At 37.3% G+C, this 22193-nt stretch overlaps 1 protein-coding gene across 4 annotated transcripts in view; it reads right to left on the bottom strand.

Moving 5' to 3' along the window:
* Window positions 1–830: 830 nt before the first annotated feature.
* PPP2R5E (protein phosphatase 2 regulatory subunit B'epsilon) overlaps window positions 831–22193 on the bottom strand; it is a 195928-nt gene continuing 174565 nt past the window's right edge. For 2 of the 4 annotated variants that reach the window (XM_037832571.1, XM_037832573.1), the window contains exons 6-14: window positions 17403–17533; window positions 17196–17255; window positions 16072–16180; window positions 14500–14553; window positions 14346–14396; window positions 12494–12613; window positions 6984–7111; window positions 5974–6075; window positions 831–3994 (exon numbers count right to left, since the gene is read on the bottom strand). In XM_037832571.1, coding sequence (XP_037688499.1) covers window positions 3895–3994; window positions 5974–6075; window positions 6984–7111; window positions 12494–12613; window positions 14346–14396; window positions 14500–14553; window positions 16072–16180; window positions 17196–17255; window positions 17403–17533 — 855 coding nt within the window. In that variant the 3' untranslated portion in view covers window positions 831–3894. Of the gene's footprint in view, window positions 3995–5969; window positions 6076–6983; window positions 7112–12493; window positions 12614–14345; window positions 14397–14499; window positions 14554–16071; window positions 16181–17195; window positions 17256–17402; window positions 17534–22193 lie in introns of those variants that run through there. The other 2 variants (XM_037832574.1, XM_037832575.1) reach the window with 2 other exon arrangements.

Here is a 22193-nt window from a genome sequence, read left to right as displayed (position 1 = left end):
GAGGAAAGGGGAGGGAGGGAGGGAAGAAAAAGGAACCTATATTCATAAAGAAAGAAAGGGGGAGGGAATAAAAAGGAAACCTATATTCATAGACATCATAATATGGGTTATTTCCAAGAGATATTATTGCTGCTGTCGTGCATAAGCAGCAGCACAAATTAACATTCCACTAGATCAAAATTTGCTCAACTTTCTATCAAGATGCACAATCTTTTAGATTTTCAAAATAAAATATTGAGGAATATAAAATGCATTGCCAATATGCCTACTAGAAAAATCCTTTGTGGCTCATTCCTTTACTCCACTCAGAGAAGCAGCTGAGCCATAATACAAAAATAAAAATATTGATGTGCAAATAAAACATCACTGATCATGTCTGGTGCCACCTTTTGTTGTAGGCGGCTGTCACTTTGTGATAACATTGGTAATAGCATCAAAAGGGAGAATCTCTTCATTTCCTTGGCCAGTCAGTGCATCCAATTATAGGGAAAAAAAAACGAAATAGGAAAAAAAAAAAGACTCAAAACACTTAAAAATGCCAGTTACATCCATACATCTTCCCTTTCCCACCCTCTATCCCCACAAAAAAATAAAAAAGCTTTTAAAGCTCTAAATATACTTTTTAAAATTTCTTTCCATTGTGTGATTGAGCCAAGGGCTATACTTTTTAGTACAGCAGGTGCAATTACAAGCAAAACCTGGCTCTGCACCCTGGACTGTCCCACGCATAGGAGGAGGTACAAAATAAATTAAACCCTTCCATTTAGGCAAACAAGCCCAAGATGAAGGAGTGTAACCCTGCTTGTGAGTATCCAGCGGCATCGAGGGTATTTATTTCATTACTTTTTTTATTTTTATTTTATTTTATAAAAACAGTCAGATGTCGGGGGAGAGCAAAATACAATAAAATTTAAAACGACAAAAAAACAAAACATTGAAGGAAAACAACCGGGGATGCTTGCATGATGAGAAAAGGAATGCATGCTTGATTCAAGGTATGAGATGGGTCAGTTCACTCACGTAGTTGTTCTAGGCCCACAACCTAAGGCCTCAGCATCATTCTAAACCACAGGTGTTTTTTTCTTGAAAAGACACTCTTAATCCTATCCCTGAAACCAATATGGTAGGGATAAGTCTGGAGTGATCATCACTCACTAACTACAATATTTGCTATTTAAAAAATATATTTATATATAGTTCTGGAAATTATGAAGCAAACAAAATATAACACAAAGATGCATTTGTCACAATTAGCTCAAGTTGCAGCAACAGCAGAACTGTGGGAAGGGACAAGGAGAGAGGGCTGCTGCAAATGCAGCAAGTATGTCCTTAAATATGTCACATAGTGCAACAGTCAGATTACCTCAGTTACTCTGCATCACCGGACACAACATGACAAATGTCACATTGTTACCTGCAGTTAAAAAAGAAAAGACAGTGTTTCCTCTCAGAAGGTGCCCAATGAATCTTAGACATATAACTATAATTTCTTCTTTAAATATGTCTAAAATTTGGCTTTATTCTTCTCAGTTTGGAATGATCAACATACAAAATTGACATCAAGGATATCTGTGTAATTCTCACCTTAAGGTACAAAAAAGGTTCCTGGCTTTTCTCATTTCAAATGACTGCATTTCATTCCAATGGGCAGAGATACTTCATAAACCTGTGATTTTAATGTTTTCTATCTAAAAAGGTAAATTAATGGCAAACAAAAGTTTACACTATCAAAGATAAATGTAATGCATAGTCAAAACCCAAGGGCTAAAATCAAAAGGGCTAAAGGAGATGATTTATTACAAATTTATTTTTTATCTTTAGTATTTGAATTTGCACCTTTGCTCTAGCACTTTAAAAGTAAGTTGTTTCATCTTTGGCAGCCTCTGCCAAGTTCATATTGAATCCCCATTAATGTTCTTAAAAAAAAAATCTATTTATTCTATTAAACCATGTTGTGTTTGGTGTTGCATATGACACTTCTGCTATTTCTTTTTCAGAATTAACCAAGTTTTGTTTTGTTGTTTGATTTTACAACTTTACTGAGATGACAATTCCCATAATTAGCTGCTTTTACACATGAACTGTGACCTGATAATCCTGAAACACTTAATAGAGGAGAAAGGTCAAGGCTTTTTTTATTTTCCGTCCTTTTTCTTAGAAACAATAAAACTGCATATCTACTTTATATTTAAATGGAAGGAGGAAAATATACAAACCCACACTTACTTTGCATTTCTATTAAGAGCAACGACAGTTCATATGTTCATGTTTGCTACTGTCACAATTCAACATATGAACAAAGAATTAGCTCTATACCAAGAATACTGCTAGAAGTGATGGTTTAGGATTATCAACTCACTGCTGTTGTGTCCATAACAAGCAAAAACATCCTGAAAATAAATCCCAAAACATAGATCTTTCAGTACAGAATAATGCAACAGCATTAGGTAAGTACATACTGTATACAAGTTTTACCAGCATTTTATCTACTCACGATATACAATTCCTCTTTTAAATAGAAAGCAGTGAGCAATAAGATGTATCAATAATGCAGCCCTACATTTTGTTTTGTTTTTGTTGTTTTCTTAAACAATTTGGTCACAATGCACCTTTGATATAAAAGCATTTATAACTTTATTATTAATACTCAGGACATTAGGAATTTCCAGATTTTTTTCAGTAGCATTTGTAGAACCACTTTTGGTAACAAATACAGTAGTTAGGAATATGCATCCAATTCAGAATGCATAATAAATGTTTATCCTGAATCCTTTCTGCCTAAAAACAGGGCTGGCGCTGTGATGAGATATAGAACAAGAATCTACAAAAAACACTGTAACATGTTTGTTGTTTTTTCCCCAGAGGCTATGTCCTCTTTTGCTGGAATACTTTATAAATACATATTAAAAAGTAAGGCAACAACTCCAAACAGTCCAAGCTGTTTGCTCAACTCTTTTCCCAATTAGATTCATAATCCCTGGTGATCAATTTCATGGTTGTACACTGTTAAGTGTTTGTCATTCTTATTTCAAAATGGTCCAAAAGGATGTTTTCCTGACATTTCTAAAACATCTCTGGTATGTGTGTTCAGTGATGTATGCAACTAATACTGGCCAGGTACTGAAGCCCGTGACGTCCCAGTGCCTGTTTTCAAAGGATTCAAGACATTGATTTGGATTCACCATAAACGGACACATGAATCCAAAATTCCCTTCCCTACTATGTTTATCACCTCTTCTTTTTCACTTCTAATTTTAAAAGTAAAGGAGTACCAGGACTACCTGGTTACTGGAAAGATGTTCACCCCAGTAAACAAAACTTTTATCAGGGACCTTTACAATTCATGGCCCTGTTCCATGTGGACATTCAACTCATGAAGATGTGCAAAAGGAAAAGATGTTGAATTACAGTCAAGTTATCCAGAAGAGGATGTTATACAAACTTATAAGAAAATGACAGTCTTTTTTTTCTTCCATTTACTATAAATACATTTAACAGCTTAGCAGAAAGACAGGCTAAATTTAAGATTGTTCACATTTGAAAATTGTATCATACTCTCTGCTAATGATAAATAAGGAACTCCTGACAATGGAATTTTAACATAGCAATTTCATCAACAGATCTCTGAAGACTGCTTTTTGTTTTTTTTTTAAGGAGGGTTAGAACAATGATTATATTTGCAAAGTTCTGAGAAGTCCATCTACTGTCCAAACTTTGGATTGAAGTCCTTATTTTTCTTCCTTTACTTAGAGACAGGTATATACAGTGCTGTTGTAATAATGAAACAAATGTGAAATCTACTGTAAAGTTGCACAATACAGAAAACTGTTGCTCCATCTTCTACTACATAAATGTGTGACTCCACAGGTTAGTAATGTTGTTCAATATTTTTTGTTAAGTTGGAATAATCCCATCACGTCTAAGACCTCTCTTTAACTCCAGATCCTCCAATTTTTTCCATAATTCTTCACGCTCCTTTTCTTTCTTTTTCTCACTGGGGAAGGAAATAGAATGCAATGTAAACAACCAAGAAGATTTAAAGAGATTGTCTAACAATAACTGCACCCTTCATATATGTTTCCCCTTGTAAATTTTTTTAATTCTTTGAAACGTATGGCATTAAGTCTGCAGGTGTTTTTTCTTTTTGATTTTTCTCTCTCTTGCTCTTTTTTTTTTTTTCTTTTCCCTTTAACACTTATATAGACACAAAAGAACTTGTAATGAACAGAGTAGGAGATAAGAATATTTTCATATTTCACATTAATATTCCTTCATATTTAGCTTAATACAGAAAATTAACTCCAAAATTCCTGAAAATAAAAAATAATATTTATGTGTATCAGTTATCCTAAGACTAAGGGCACTTAGTAAATTTTACTTGGGGTCTAGTTAGAATCTAATTTTTTCTCTGTCTCCAAACAAAAGTTTCTCAAGAGGGATGACACTGATACAAAAAGCTGACATTAAGACAGAGGTTGACATGGATACAAAATTATGACAAGAAAATATATTTTCCCTTTATCAATATGTATTTGCAACACACCCTGCATATTTTTAAACTCTTTGGCAAAATCTGGCCTTTACAAGTATTAATAGACCAAATGATTAATTTATTTTGAATCTATATACACAACAAAATTAAATACTTTCCTTTGTTACTTCAGTTTTAATGACCCAGGCAGAACTTTTCTGATATTATCATGTATTAAATTTTTAACATACCCAGACTTCAAATTTGTTTCAGTATCAATTTGACTAGTGATTTCCAGACTTTCAAATTTCACTGTTTGGCAAAATTTACAAAAAGCTTGTATGTCCAAAAAATTTTATTCTGCCAATAACATTTAAAATTACCATATTTTTTTAAACAAGACTATTTTAACACCAAGTAACAACATATAACTATACTGAAAATTTTTTAAATTCACTTTTATTAAAAATAATTCACCACATTGATCTTAGTTTTTTCATGTGGTGGTGAAATAGAAAAAGGCAGACCCAGGTGACATCTGTGAATCCATGAATTCAGATAATTCCTGAAAATGGGAATTCTGCCATTCCAAGCATGGAAATGTGGATCTTGGGCTACTTCATCTAGCAAGGATTTAATTTTAGTCATAGTACAATATTTACTTCAGGAAATCCACATGGGTTAAGTGAAATTTGTAAGTAAATTATTTTCAGGTAGATTCCAATGCCTCGTATTTATTTAATCATCACTTTTCTTAAAAGTTATATTAATAATCTCTATAATAACATAAATTTACCTTCCTCCTCCTCCTCCCCTCTTTCCTTAATCTCTTATCATTTGGAAAGTTGGACATACTGGACAAGAAATAACAAAATTGAAGAATCGAGTAAATTAAATCAAGAAAGGCTTTACCAGACCATAATCACACACTGTAGAGAATCCTACTGGTGTTTACTACCCTATGGTCTTAAAAGCTTTCAAGACTTCTAAAATACCAGACTGTTAACCAACATGTTCTTTTCACTGCCCTTTGAACTGTAATGAATTTATTGGGTTCCAGAGTAGAAAGTTAAGTTCTGGGCCAAAGAACAAGTCAAATGGTGCTTCATCTCTTCTCCAGGAGTGAAATACAAGATCAGCCTAATCCTTGTTCAAAAGAAATTCAGAATGGAGGTGAATCCAGATGGCAAACCACATGATGGTCCTCCTAAGTGGGCCTGAAATATCAGTTATGTGCCAGGCTCTTAACCCTGAGGCAGAAATGAAAGAGTATTGAAGGGAAGGAGGAAAGCTAGCCTTATCAAAATGACACTGACATTAGCTTTGTTACCCAATGGCACACTAAGGACACAGCTAATGAGCATGCAAAAATGAATATATAAATAAAACTGTGCTGCTTATGATTTTGGAGGCAAAAAAAAAAAACAACTTCAGCAAAGAGCAAGGAAAGAATTCAATAGATAACTTTATGCATAGCTGACAAAAAAGCTTTTAAAAGTTACCGCTGACGATCTGACTTGTATGTGGCTGTCAGCTCGTCAAACATGGTGCTGTTCATTTCCATAAATGCCTTCAATACATTGTACACTAATGCCACGATAGCCCTGTGAAGCACAGAGAAAAGGGAGCATATCAGTCAGTCTTACATAATGGGAGGCTAAAAGATGAAAGCTAAAGCACAACTTTTGTTTGAATGATCTCCTCTTATTGCTCTGTCCCATCCCTTTTTAGATGAAACAACTAGAAATGACCACATCCAGAGAGTTATATTCTTTATTGTTTCTGAGGCAAGATATCTTTCTTAAGGCTTAGCAGGATTAAAAACATCTAATCTGCCCTTCTGATAACTGCTACCCTGAAACAGATTTGCTTGTAGACACTTGATAACTTCATTTAGTAAAAAAGCAAGTATAAAAATAAAGCAATTCCACCCTAAAAATGAGCACCTGTGGAAGGACTAACTTTAAGAGACCTAAATTTGCATAGGATTTTATTTCTAAAGTGATAATATATATAATTCATCAAAATCAAAAAGCTGTTCCCATAGAAACAAATATTATATACATTAACATTCAAAGATATGATACCAAACCCTTCTAAGTCAACAGATACATTAATAAGGAGCACTTACAACATTGTTTTGTAAAATATGTGCTTACTTGTGGACCTCTCTATCCAGTCATTTCATTCCTAAAAGATAGGGACTTTATCTTTTCACATTTCTGTGTTCAGCAAGAAGCAGTCAAAACATTTTATGAAAAAAGAAAAGAGGAAGGAGAAAGGGTCAAAGGAAGAAAGGAAAGAAGCAAAGCGTGGATAGATGGATAGATGGGAAGAAGGAAGGAAGGGAGGGAGGGAGGAAGGAAGGAAGGAAAGAAGGAAGGAAGGAGGGAGGGAGGGAAGGAAAGAAGAAAGGAGGGAGGGAAGGAGGGAAGAAGGCAGGAAGAAAGGCAGGAAGGAACACAGGAAGGCAGGAAGGCAGGTAGGAAGGAAAGAAAAAGTGAAAACCTACGGATTCCAATGTTCTTTTGAAATCCTATAAAGACTGGAAAACATGATGGGAAGGATGACATTAGAGTTTTCTTCTATCAAACTCATGATGTATTCATTATTCCAATAATACAGTGCCCTTTCTGCCACCTTTGGGAAAAGAAAATAAAATATAAGAGTTACATGAAAAGACAAATTATACTCTTTCCAAACAAAAGTATTTTGAGACTTTTAAAATCATTCTAATCATATGCTATATCTTTATGGATTTAAAATCTCTCTGAAAGTTCCACAGTGGTCATCAATTTGGGGAACAAAAAGTTTTCCTCCTACTTATTTATATTCTCCTCTAATACTGCCCATCACATCCAATTCCACATTTTCCCTACATAACTGCCAAGTAACATTTTCATATACCACACAGTTTTCCCCGATCACTTTAACCCACATTTCATCCCATACACTTCAGATCAACCAGGGAGTGCAGCACATGGCTAGCATTCAACAAACAGCTGCTGAGGAAAACCCACAGTTGCCCATCCCTGCAAAGCAGCAGCATTTGCTCAGCGCCTCCCAGGTCCAGGGACTGTACCTAAGCACAGGAAGAATGTATGGATCTCATCACCATCCTAGGAGTAGGTACTGTTATTCTCATTTTACGGATGAGGACTGAGCTTCAGAGAGATTGGGTACGTGGCCAAGGTCACATTGCTAGTAAATGGCAAACGCTGGGGACTGGGACCTAGTGCCCAGGCTCTTTTCTGGCATTTGTTTTTCCACTTCTTAGAAGAGGAGAAGCTAGAGAGAGCTGCTTAGTTTCTGGACTCGGACACTGGTTGCTTATGTACCTGCTTACTATCTCAGATCCCATTTCTCTGTCCTCCACATTGCTGACTGACACTAACAGTCTTTGCCTGAGTTGCTCATCTTGGACCTTATGAATTCATAGGAACACCTCAGAATCAACCCCTGAGATCTCTGAAAAGGGTAGTGACATGGAGAGAAAAAAAAAGGGGGACTTCTTTCATACAGATTAAGACATGTGCTTTAGGAGAGAACAAAAAGTCACAAGATATACCCACCAAAAGAAAATTAGAAAATTAGAACCTTTCCATTTATATTATTCAACTTGGTTCAACAAAATCCTAGGACTCATTGGACACTGGACCCTGAGAGCACACAGAAAACAATCATTACTGAATGTGTACTGTGTGCCAAGCACTGTGCTAAGTGTTTCACATATATTATTTCATTTAATCCTCACAATCAACAAAGAGTGGGTACCACTAATTCTAAACTGCAAATGAGGAAACTGAGGCTCAGAGAACTTAAGGCATTGGTTCCAAGTCACAAAGCTAGCAAGCGGTGGACTCCAAAGCCCCTGAACTTAACCTCTTTACTCTAATCCTTAAGGAGCTCATACAACAGTGGGGTAGGAGGGGGATCAATATCAACTGTGACCAATGCTGTATCAGATAGATAAATAAAAAGCAGAGAAAGGGACAGAGCAAACAATCAGAAGACTTGGGAGAGGGGGAGGAATGGCAGAGTAATAGAGCAGGTGGCATTTAAGCCAGGTTTTGAAGGTTGAAAGAAAGGAGAAAGGGCATTTGAGGCAGAAGGAATTATGGAGCGGGGGGCACAGGCAACAAAATGGATGATGTGTTTGGGAACCATCAAAGAGAATGGCATGGCTAAGGAAGACAGGTCAGGAAGCAAGGAAAGGGAGGGGGAGAAGAGGGGGAATTGGGATGAGGCTGTTTTGAAACTTTAAATTGAAAGAAGGAATTTTTAAAGAGACCACAGGAGGATGCTGGCAAAGGAGGAACTTAGAATTTTCCTATGTCCAATTATAAGTCTAATATTTATCAGCTACTTAACTCTAAAAAGGATTTTAATTTCTTTATATTAATTTTTCATATGTAAGATCGCTTGCAGAAAAGTCAGTATAATAAAGTTTGTGTGTCAACTTGGCTAGGTTATGGTGTCCAGTGGCTTGGTCAAGCAAGCACTGGCATGATAATTACTGGGGGTGGTATTTCATGGATTTAAATCATTAGTCAGTTGATTGCATCTATGCCTGATTACATCTATGATCAACAAAGGAGACTGCCTTCAGTAATGAGAGAAGTATTATCCAATCAGGTGACGGGCTTAAGAGGGAAATGATGATTTCAGTAGTCAGAATTTCTATCTCTACTCCAGCCAGTCAGTTTCTCCAGGGGAATTCATCAAAACCTTCACTGGAGTTCCCAACTTGCAGAATCAGGCTTTCCAATCTCCACAGTCATGTGACCAAATTCTTATAATAAATCTCATGATATTTACATATATATGTATATATGGATACACACACTCACTCGTTGGTTCTGTTTCTCAGGAGGATCTTAATACACTCAATATCCAGAAAGCTCCTTAAAGAGGAAAGGTGTTATTTATACAAAGTAGGATGGAACCAATACTTTCCTGGCTACTGTCCTCCTGCACACAGAGTGGCAATGTCCATAGCTTGGAGATCGCCAGCCCCAGTGCCACACCTGAGGCAAGTAGTGATTGGCATCTGCTACACAGAGTTGGCACTAAATAAATGTTTGCTGAATGTGCTGGTTTGGATGTATTATGTCCCCCAAAATACCATTATCTTTGACGCAGTCCTGTGTGAGCAGGAAATATATTGCTGTTGATTGGGTTGGAGACTTTTGATTGGATGTTTCCATGGAGATGTGATCACTCAACTGTGGGTGACATCTTTCACTGGATAATTTCCATGGGGGTGTGGCCCCACCCATTCAGCATGGGCCTTGATTAGTTTACTGGAACACTATATAAGCTCAGACAGAAGAAGCAAGCTTGCTACAGCCAAGAGGGACACTTTGAAGAATACACAGAAGCTGAGAGAGCAGCTGCAGCTGAGAGGCAGTTTGAAGATGGCCATTAAAAGCAGACTCTTGCTCCCGAGAAGCTAAGGGAGGACAAACACCCCAAGAGCAACTAAGAGTGACATTTTTGAGGAACTGCAGCCTAGAGAGGAATGTCCTGGGAGAAAGCCATTTTGAAACCAGAACTTTGGAGCAGACACCAGCCAGGTGCCTTCCCAGCTAACAGAGATTTTCCAGACACCACTGGCCATCCTTCAGTGAAAGTACCTTTTGTTGACAGACACTTTATGGCCTTAAGACTGTAACTAAATAAACCCCCTTTTATAAAAGCCAATCCATTTCTGATGCTTTGCATTCTGGCAGCACTAGCAAACTAGAACACTGGATGAACCAACGGACACTTAACAAATAAATAAGAACCTCTTTATTCCCCCTCTTTTCTTTGTTCTCAATTTTACTTCTGAAAAATACTTGACATTCTTTTTTTAACTCTTGCTTTCTAAGCTTCCAAGCATCATTTAAACTTCCCTGGTGATGCTCGTTTTAAAAGAGATTCCTGATCCTTGCCTTCCATAATGTCAAACATCCTGATGAAAATTCAAAGATAGGATAAACGATCCAGATCTTTGAGCACCAGAGACCCTGTTTTATATGCAAAAAATCAACATATTGCTCTATAATTTTTCTATATAATTTTTGTATTTTATCTAGACATATATTACATTATTTGAACACCTCATGTAATGGCTCCACTTTTTGTTTTTTCCTTTATGATACAATGTCTAGACTGTCATAAAAATCATAATTTTACATACTGACATGTCTTTAGGTCAAAAGTTAAAATAACAGCAGCAGCAGAGACTCCACACAGCAGAAAGAAGCAAACACATTTCCAAACTCAGGGCCTCCATACCTACCTGAATTTCCGCAACACTGAAAGTGCCAGCCCTGCCCACCCTGGATTAGGCCCTATGGCTGCAGAGAAAGGAGTCTTAGGAGAAAACTCAGGGATAAAAATGGAGGAAGTGATGCTTTAGCCTGAAATTACTAGAAACCTCCAGGAAGTAAAGAAGGAAGAAGATACTCAGGAACCAGAGAAGTCCTCAGGTCAGCAAAATATTCCTTGGAGTGATGAGGAAATCAGGAGCTTCATTCAGGAATGGGAATCCCTTGAAAGTGTGATGCATCCCAGTTAGAAGAAAAAGAATCACATGCTACTGAAATCAATTGCCCAGGGGCTCAGGAAGAGGGGCGTAAAGAAAGAGTTGGTGACAATGTCTCCACATGTTGATAAGTTTGACAGACATATTGGACTAAACATGAGGCCAACCAGAAGTCAAGGACTGAACCCTGCCTTGTCCTTATGGAGAGGCCCTACACAGGATAATGGAGTATAACTGGGAGGACAGCGTCTCCTCAGGTTGTCCCCAAGCAGACATGGCCAAGCTTCCACCTCCCGAGTTCCAGCTCCAGGCTTGTACCATCCTCATACCCCTTGAACAGCTGATGTGGACCTCCCACATGTGATCTACATGGAGAACCCTCAGGTACCAGGATGGGTACCCTGGACCCCAAGCACTCCATGGTCACCTCCATACCTGTATCCTGCCATTCTCCCAGAAGACCCCACCCCCAGCTGCAGTGGTCATCCTCCTCTGACTGATGCAGATCCTGGTCTTTACGACAACTTGAACCTGGATCCCAATTCTGTTTGAGATACAACAGAATAGCGCAGATCCATGTGTTCATTCCAGATTCCTTTCCTTCACCAAATCCAATGTAATGAAAATAAAATTTGAAGTTGAATGAGAAAAAAATAAAATAAAATAACAGCAGCAGCTAGTGTCTCTAACTATGCAGGATAATGAAGTTAGAAATTTTGTGCCAAGTTACGTGTTATGAACAATCTCTTCAAATTGATGGCAGTATATAAAGAAATCTCCAGGTTTGTGGTTTGGGCCTTTGATGAAACAGCCAAAGAATAAAACTCAACATGCTTTCACCCCAGATCACTCTTCTTCCACCATGGGACAGGTTCTGCAACTGTCCCCATCAAAAAAAAAAAAAACAAAAAACAAAATAGGGTTGCTCAGGTTCTTCTCCCTGTATGGCCACAAGGAGGCAGACTGGTGCCACGGGAAGGTCATGGGCTTTAAACAGGAAGCTACACCTGAGTTCAAAATTTGACTCCAGCCTCCCTTTCTCCCCACATTAGCTGTGGGACCTTGAGCAAATTATTTTCTGAGCCTTGTTTTTCACATCTGAAGAAAACAGAAAAAAAAATCCTTATGGGACAATGTGAAATTTAAAAATAATGTACATAGAACATTTTAGCACAGCACAGAATATTGAGGTCTAATTTTTTCTTTAAGCATTATTAGCATTCTGTCTTACACACTAAAGGAACCCTACCAATGCACTTGTTATTCAGCTATTTTACTTGAGACCAGTTATTTTTCCACTTTGAGCTTCAATGTCAGTATCTGTAAAAGAAAGGCCCTTCTTACAGGATGGTTATGAGAACAGAAATCAATGAACAGAAGTACCACCACAATGGCACTATGTAGCAAGTAAAAGGTGGTTATTATTGTCATTATTGCTATGTGGGAAAATTGGAAATAAAAACAACAGATACCTTGTCTTTCTTACTAACCTGAAAATGGGGGCTAGATACACATTTGGCAATTTGCTTAAACAAAGGTTCTTGAATTTTAACAAACTGTGAAGGTTCAATCACATCCAATATTTCTTCCAGCTCTCCAAGGAACATGACCTTTAAGTAAAGGCAAAACAGAAAATGTCAGGTGCGTCATTAAAAACCTATACAAACAATGAAGATCAATGACAGATATGCACTATTTTAAGAAAAAGTACCCATAAAACCAAACATATAAGCAAAATTATCCCACTTAGAAATTATTTATTTGCTTCCAAACAGCAAGTTTCCTACAGTAATGAAACTCTATTTACTTTGAAAAAACACTCTATATGCTAAATCTATTACATAGAGCAAGGGGCACCTGCACAGGGTAGTGGAACCCCTGGCAAATATGATGACTCTGTGGCCCTCTTCTCTACTGCTATCACCCAGGCTATCTCCTCTTTTTAACAATTAGAGGGTGGCCCTCCTGCATGGATCATGGATGTGCAAAAGTCCATAGCAGCACAAGCAGTCATTCACCAAATATTCATTGCACCTGCTTTGTGCTAGGTGCTCCTCTAGGATACACCAGTTAACAGAACAGACAAAATTTGAGAAACACAAATGAGTAGGCTCACCCACATGCAAGCAACACTTCAAGCCCATTAGCACACGACGACCTGTTCTCTATACTTACACACCTACACACACCCACCTATACACACAAATACACAATTGCTCACTATGGAGGACAATAAATCCCATGGCCTCAGCCATCATTCACCTTGGGAAACAGAGCTTTTAGATCATGAAATGGAGCCAAGTCAACAGTATAGTAAACCATTTTGAATATAATGGAAAACTGACAAAAATAAAAACCAGTTACCTATTTAGCCATGAAAAAATAATTAGGAAAAAAATTAAGTGTGTAAATAAAATATGAAAAACAACAATGCTTTTATATCTTGAGATGCACCTGGATAGCAACATGTCGTTTAATTTTATCTAACAGGTATTAGATGATTTTCTGAAATTGTGTAAAGTAGGACTGTAGAGAATTGAGCTGATTTGGGGAGAGTGTCTGTTAAAAGCAAAATATTGTATACAATCATAAGTTCCCCCAAATTTTCCCAAAATGTAACACTAACAGCTGCCTTTTTTTAGTCGGTCTTTTTCCACAAAGAACCATGGTTTCTAACCTTCCAGGAGAGGGGCTGTAGAGCGCCAAGAACAACCTCATACAGCACATGTCTAGTTAGGTCTTGGCAAAAAGTACAAATGACTGTGCATCAGAGCCCTCCAGGGCCACTTTTTTACGGTTGAAACTAAAAGCCTGTTCTACGTTTTACGATTAAACATGGTGAGATTCTGCAACATTGAGTGGGCGTTTGGAAAGGTTGCTCTAGCTTTTATCTACAGAGGCAGCAAAACCTCTATACTATGTGGGTGGTCACTGGGAAGGTGACATCAAGAGAGCTAGACAATTGGACACATGACCAGGGCCTGATCTGGGCTGACCTGGAGCTGAGCAGCAGAAAGGCTAAACTTATGGGTTTCAGGAGTCAGAAAGGGAGATTCTGGCCTAGTCACCTATACCCTAGTGGACTTGGGCAGGCTACTAAACCTCTCTAAGCATCAAATTTATCAATAATAAAAGGAAAACAAGGAAAAAAAAATTTTTTTTTTTTAATTTTTAAGCAAAACAAAACAAAAACAGGAATATTTACAGTCCTGCCTTAGAAAGCCATAGTAAGGATTAGATGAGATAATACATTTTTACACATGCTTATTATATTAGCCCTATGCCAGGCACTCAGCAAAGTAATAAGTAAGCTATTATCACACTCTGACATTAAGCACTTACCTCTTTTTGACTACATGTTTTGGGCCAAAATTTCATTAACCCCCTAATAACCTAAAATGAAAAGAAGAACAAATGACACTTAGTTTTTTTATATGTACTTCCATAAAAAGTGGTCTTTTTAAAGTTTTTTTTAAATTATGGAAGTAATACTAACTGGTTCTGTGAGTGAAGGATCTTTCTCCAGAAACTGTACTATACAATATGCCAGCTGAAGAAACAAAAGATGAAAGACAAAGTTATAAATTCTATTTACTAAGAGCTCAAAAGATATATTATTAAATTTCCTTAGTTGTCAGACTCTGGTTTTAATAACTTCATATTTAATTCATTTTAACTACCATAAAAATAAAATATATAAAAAGCAAAATAAAAAGCTACTTTTTCAAGCCCAGATTGACACTAATAAGGCTCCAGGGGAATTAAAGAGAGAAAGAGAGAATATTAGGGCAGGAAGTATACAGCTAATAAAACAGCATATTAAGTATATGTTGAAAGTTATCTCATACAGTTTGAGCTACCTCTCTGAGTAAAATAGCTAAGCAGTTTGTCTTTTCCTCCCCTCTCCCACCATGAGCTTCCTTTCTCTGTCACCATCCACAGGACTAGGTTTTATTGTGGTTTCAGAAGACTACATGCAAAGAAGGCACTTAGTAAAACCCCTGCTGATTGTCTGAAATGGCACGCACAAACTAAAGCCCAATTTCATCAAGATAAAAAGACTATGCCTGCAACAGTCAGAACCTGGAGAAATGTACAAAGAGTTCTACCAAAAAAAAAAAGAAGAAAGAAAGAAAAAAGAGTTTTACGTCTCATGCTCACTCATTTGGATAAGAATTCTTTTAAACAATGACTGCAATGTCTCATTTCAAAATCAAAAGGCAAGATTTATAAAATGGCTGGTAAAGATTCTGGACAAGAAATCCACCCTTGCAAAACAACATTTTGATGTGTTCTGAATTGGAAACATATGGACTAATTTTCCTCAAAACACAGAATTTCACATTCAAAGAGGAATACTGCTTAAAATATAAGTTACATTTTAGGCAAACTCAAAACATCCCCAACAGGGGGAGGAGGGAGTCAGGTTTTGAAATACTAAAATTAAAAATGCCACTAGATCATTTATCAACCCCCTAGTGACATGCTCACCATGCAAGACAGTGTTAGCAAGGAAATTAGACTGGGGACAAGAGCAGAGGATGCTTTTTTAAAGTAATGAAGGCTGAAGAAAAGATGGGAAAATATTGACTGATTTGTTTACTTCTGAGTGTTTGTGCACAGAAAGTGAAAAAAAATGGATGAATGAACTAGAAGAGGGGGCAAAAAGGTAACTAATAAACTAATGCAGAGTGAGGATGGGACTAATATTCAAGAATATTAAAAAATGATCACACATGTCCGAAGATCTAAATCTGAAAAGTCCACATACATTTTATTATACGCAACATGTTTAATATATAATTATGTGAACTTGGGCAAGTCATCTAAGTATTCTGCAAAATTAGATGACTGAACAAAGGCTCCTTCCACTATTAAAATACTCCCATGATTCCACTATGTATAGCAAAATAATACATATTTTCATTTTCATCACGAACTATTTAAATTTTAACAAGGTTTTTTTTTTTCTTTTCTTTTTGGTAAATTAAGGAGATTGTTCCCAATATCAAAGGAATCCTTGAGTTTACAACATTTTGCTCCCCAAAACAGTTGTACAAAATTCTACCTGGGCATGGAAGAGTGATAAGCTCCTGACAGTGTGTAAAGGGATCAACACTTTCACCAGAAATTGTTTGTGTTCTGCCTTAAGAGGTAAAGCAAAGCCATTGATAATACTAGGAAAAAGAAAAGAGACACAAATTAGCAATGTTATCACAACAAGCTAAACTGAGACAAACTGTCATTGTGAGATTGGTTAAATCTTAATCAGTTTATATTGGTCAATAACAGCCCAAAATCCACCCCAGTGGCAATTCAAGATTTCTTAGTTACTGCAAAGAATACATTTAACTAGGACAGAAACTGAAAAGAAGAAGAAAATTTGCTTATGATCATCCTTCAAAGGCTCCTGTGCTCTTAAACATGGTCAGATGGTTCCCCAAAGCTTTTGTATCAAAAACCTTTTATTTTCCTTCCCTTCTTTCCTTCCACAAATAATCGCCTAACTTGCTCACTTCCTCTTCATATATGACCATTTCTGTTTGTAAACTTCTTTCCCATTGCAGAAAACTGTGCTCAGAGGAAGAACATCCAGAGATAAAGAGTTTAGTCTAGGGAAGTCACTGAGAGAACTTGTGTGACTTCACCTTCTTTTTCTCCTCACATTAGAAGGAAAGACTGACTAATCACATTGTCTGGCTACATTAGCCTCCCTTGTGTGTAGAAAGCTACACAACAGCTGTCTCTTTACAATTGGTTCCACTACTCTAAGCAGCAGCTGTTCAAGAACAATACCTGAGTACAAAGTACACAGTTCCTTTGAAAATGGCAATCTTTTCTATTTATTTTAAACTTGGCTTTCAAGAGATATGGCAAAGGACAGGTAGCCCAGAAATTAATGAGTATAAGATGTTTGGTAGTGACTGGGCTGATTGCAATTACTGTCTCTGTTGTAATGAATGAACTGATGGCTCTTTCAGTCATTCAAGTGGAATTAGCAATGCACAATTATTAAAAAATAGGAACCAGGAAGCATCTCTTGTAATGTCAGTCAAGAAACATACAAAACCCAAATGAGAAAGACACAACGAACAGCAAGAGACCTACTCCAGCATTTCCACTGTGCCACCTGAAGCTAATTTTCAGAATGATATTCACCTGGGATTCGCAATTGGCTAAACATGTGCTCACCTTCCTAATATTTCCAGCAGTTCAGCTACCCCATTGAAGTGTTCTGTTTCATAAACAAACCTGTTTACCAAAAGAGAATAAAGTCAACATGTTACCTTTGAATAGTTGAAGTTTACTTAATACCTTTATAGAAACACCAACTAAGCCTCTCCCTCCCTCCCTCCCTCTCTCTCTCTCTATCACTCTCTCTCCCCACCCCCCACTTACCTTAGAAAAATATTGTTAATCTGTTTTCGGATAAATGCTCTAAGACCAAGAAACTTGCCATAAATTCTGTGCAAAACTGTTTTTAAGTAGTCCCGTTCCCGAGGGTCTTCACTGTCAAATAGCTCCAAAAGCTGTTGTAAATAAAATACAATGTAGATGTCAAAGGCTGATGAGTTCAGGAAAGGATTTAGGAATTCTGCCACTCATTATTTAAAATTACCTCCTTCCTTCCTCAAAAACTGGTTGAGTATCTATAATGTGCCAGGCACATTTTCTAGCCTCTGGAAATACAGGGATAAATAGGTCAAATAAGGTCTTTCTTCAAGGGGCTTATATTCTACTGAAGAGTTACACAGTAATAACAACAATAGCTAACACATATACATCACTTACTATGATTAACAGGCACTAGTCTAAACAATCTACTTATATTAATCCTCCATGTGAGGTAGTTTTATCGTCATTTACAAACAAGGAAATGGGACACAGAGATTAAGTAACTTGGCCATGGTCTCACAGCTAATAAGTGGTAGAGCTGCAATTTCAACCCAAGGTTGCCAGGGCTCTAAGAGACCATAATCTCAACCACTGTGTTATGCTACTTCCCTGAGCTTATACTACAAATATACAATTAAGATAACCCTTCAGCTCTACAAGAGTACACTGTTAAATAAAACAATCTAAACCAAAGTAAACGTCAAAAAGTCCCCAATGATATGGCAACGTTCTGTTTCTAGATCTGAGTTCTTGTTACACGTGTGTGCTCACTTTGCACTAATCCAAGAGATCACTCAGATCTCTGTATGTATATTATCCTTCATTAACATTTTAAAAATTTCCCAATCATTTGTGATCTCAGGTCAATAACTAATTAGATTATAATATATATTCATAATGAGGTCCATGCAACAAGTGCAAAAGAAGCAATGAGTTCAAGTCAGGCCAAACGGCAACAGGCACTACAGAGTCAATGCAATCCCTACCTACATCCTAGCTCTCCCCTCTCCCCCTGCCTTCCCAGAAATTGACAACCTGATACCCAAAATATATATGGGAATGTAAGGGACCCAGAAGAGTTAAAACCATTTTCAAAAAGAAGAACAAAGTTGGAGGACTCATACTTTCCTATTTCAAAACTTACTCTGAAGTTACAGTAAGTAATCTGACAGGGTGCTTTGGTAAAAGGACAGCATATGAGATCAGCACAACAGACTGAGAGTCCAAAACCAAACCTTCGTATTCATGGTCAATTGATTTATGTCAATTCAATGGGGGAAAAATCTTGTCAACAGATGGTGCTGGGACAACTGGATATGTACATGCAAAAAAATAAGTTGGACCCCTACCGCATACCATATATATAAAAATTAACACACACAAGATAGATCATAGAGCTAAAGGTATGAGCTAAAACTATTAAACTCTTAGAAGAAAACAAAGCAGTAAATCTTTGTAACACTATAAGATATCACTTCAAATCCACTGGGATGGCTAAAATAATAATTAAAAAAAGACAAAAACAAGTGTTGGCAGGGATGTAGAGAAATTGGAACCATCACACATTGCTGCTGGGAATGTACAATGGTGCAGCTGCTTTGGAAAACACTTTGGCAGTTCCTCAAAAAGTTAAACATAGAGTCAGCAATTTCATTCCTAACTATATACCCAAGAGAGCTGAAAACATATCCACCAAAAAAGAGTACACAAATTTTCATAGTAGTTACTCATAATCATCAAAAAGTAGAAACAACCCAAATGTCCATCAATTGATGAATCAATAAATAACATGTGGTACAATGTAATATTATTTGGCCATAAAAAAGGAATAAGTATTGATACGTGCTACAAAAAGGGTGAACCTTTCACATATTAAGCTAAGTGAAAGCAACCAGACACAAAAGGCCACATATTGTACAATCTCACTTATATGAAATTTCTGGTATAGGAAAATCCTACATAAAGTAGAATGAGGATGACTGCTAACAGGAATGGGGTTTATTTCTGGCAGGATGAAAATGTTCTGGAATTAAATAGTAGTGGCGGCTGTCCAACTCTGTGAATATACTAAAACACTGAATTGTAAACTTTAAAAGGGTGGTTATGATAAATAACTCAGTAAAGCTCTTATAAAAAATGACAGTGGGCAGGTTCTTCTGGCTGAATAACTTGGAGATTTGTCTGAATTTTACCATTTTATCATTTTGCAATAATGTAAAACTCATAGTTCAAATGTTCTCTTTGTAGCAGAACATTCCAAGAATATACAGATAGCCTATAAATGAAAGCAGAAACCTGTCAAGTCATACATAAGCATGACTTTAGGTGATTAAGACATGGAGCTGAGACTGACATGAGAAGAACACAGCAGGCAGTAATCAAATGAAGTATTTCCTTTTGCTTGGTGAAGCCAGATTTATGGACAGAAAAAATAAATAAATAACAGGAAGCACAATCTGAATGATAGTCTTTAAAAAAAGGCAGTGAGAGAGAACTTCTGGAGAAGACAGCAAAGTAGGGAGCTCCAGGACTCAGTCCTCACACCAAAGCAACTACTGAACAGGCAGAAACTACCTGAAACAACTAATTTGAAACTTCAGAGGCCAAAGCAACACTGTACAGCATCAAGGAAAGAACAGGAAAAAGAGGCAGATAAATTATGGTAGAGAACTGAAAATTGCTCTCTCCAGGTGGCAGCTACCAGCGCCCATCCATTACTTTCGCTGCAAGTGACTGCGGTATACTGCTAGCCCAGAGACATTTTGGCTAGATGCTGGTGAAAAAAAGGAACATACAAATTCTCTTCCCCAAGAACAGGGGTGGGCACAGCCAATCACTGATCATGGCTTTTGATTAGTGAAATTGGATCGCTGGTTACCGGCTCTGAGGGCAACTATTGTTTTAACCCTTCCAGGACAAATCTGGTGGTAACTTTTGTTTCAACCCTGCTCCAACAAGAGCAGCAGCCAAAGTTTCAACCCTCCCTGGGCCAGAACAAGAGTGGTGGAGATTTAAAGACACAGTGCTTCTTCAGTGCTGCAGCAGATAGTAAGCTGAACAGCTACATTTTTGGGCAGACCAGGGAAGCTCAGGTTTGGGGAGCCATTGGAAAAGATTTTGGAGCCCTTCCTGATCCCTTCTCCAGGGAACTATGGAGCTGGTAGGCACCCCCTCTGGGGTCCCTGGCCCTGTTTGGGCTGGGAAAGACTGACTTAAGAAAGTCCTCTTGGGGTGACCCTCCTCCCAGAATTTGCCCTCCAGGCAAAAGCTCATGACACAACAAAAGGAGTTTACAAAAAGTATAGAGGCAGGAAGTCTGGGGTAAAGGCCTGCCAGTGTCAAACACCTGGGAGAGAGGAAAAGGGAGGGGACAACCAGACTCCTGTGAACAGGGGAATCCCTAAAACAGCTAATAAGCAAAAGCCTAGGACAAGACAGAGGCCCAGAAAGACAGGAAAAACCCTGCACGTTGCATTTGACTTGGGCAGACAGGAGGGCTGAAGTTCAAAAATCTCTGTCTTATCAGCAGGTAGTCACAAAAGCAAGAAACACACATCCCAGAGTTAACATTTTAAAATATAAAAATGTACAGTATGCAACAAGAGTATAAGACAGAAAAAGAAATAGGAAATGATGGCCCATCCAAAGGAAGAGAATAAAAATCCAGCAAACACAATGAAGAAGGTAAGAATGTGGACATACTGAACAAAGTCTTACAACAAATTATCTTAAAAATACTCAAGGAGATAAAGAAAAGTAAAGAGAAAGAATTAAAAGATATCAGGAAAACAATAAATGACCAATATGAGAGTCTAAATAAAGAGAGAAATTTTAAAAAGGAACCAAACAGAACTATTGGAGTTGAAGACCACACTAACTGAAATGAAAAATGACCAGGCAAGTTTCAAGAACAGATTGGAGCTCACAGAAGAATGAATCAGTGCACTTGAAGACAAAACACTTGAAATGAGTCAGGCTGAAGAACAGAAAGAAAAAAGAAATATTAAAAGTGAAAATAGCTTAAGACATCTCAATCACACCAACAGACGTATTATGAGAGTCCAAGAAGGAAAAGACAGAAAGGGACAGAAGGAATAGTCAAAGAAAATAATGACAAAAGAACTTCCCAAACTTAGCAAAAGATGTGAAAATGCAAATCCAAGCTCAGAGAATGACAAACAGGATAAAAATGAAGAAAAATAAACCCCATCATATCTCGATCACACTATCAAGGAGAGAATTCTGAAAGCTGCAAGAGAAAAGAAACATAAAAGGGTGTCCCAGTTAGATTGAGTCCCAATTTCTCATTGGAAGCCACTGAGGCAAGAAGGCAGTGGTTGAAATACTTAAAAGTGTTGAAGGAAAATAACTGCCAGCCAAGAATTTTGTATCTGGTGAGACTTCCAAAAATGAGAGAGACATTAAGACATTTTCAGATAAACAAAAGCTGAGGGAGTTCATCACCTCTAGAGCAGCCCTACAAGCAATGCTAAATTAGGGAGTTCTTCAGACTGAAAGGAAAGGACACTGCACAGTGCTTCAAAGCAGCATAAAGAAATAAAGACTTGCAGTAAAGGTAACTATTTGGGTAATTATAAATGTAAATACTGTATTGTATTGTACTGTTTGGTATATAACTCCACTTCTGATTTCCTACAGGTGCTAAAACGCAAATACATACAAAGTAATGATAAATCTGTGTTTTTGGACATACACTGTACAAAGATATACGTGGTAACAAGTACAAAAAAAATGGTGGGGGAACAGAGAGCTATCGGGAAAGTACACATTCAC

The sequence above is a fragment of the Choloepus didactylus genome, chromosome 4 (assembly GCF_015220235.1).
Source record: "Choloepus didactylus isolate mChoDid1 chromosome 4, mChoDid1.pri, whole genome shotgun sequence".
NCBI classification, from domain to species: Eukaryota; Metazoa; Chordata; class Mammalia; order Pilosa; family Megalonychidae; genus Choloepus; species Choloepus didactylus.
Note: the sequence above shows the minus strand (reverse complement) of the source record. Positions and strands in the feature narration are given on the sequence as shown.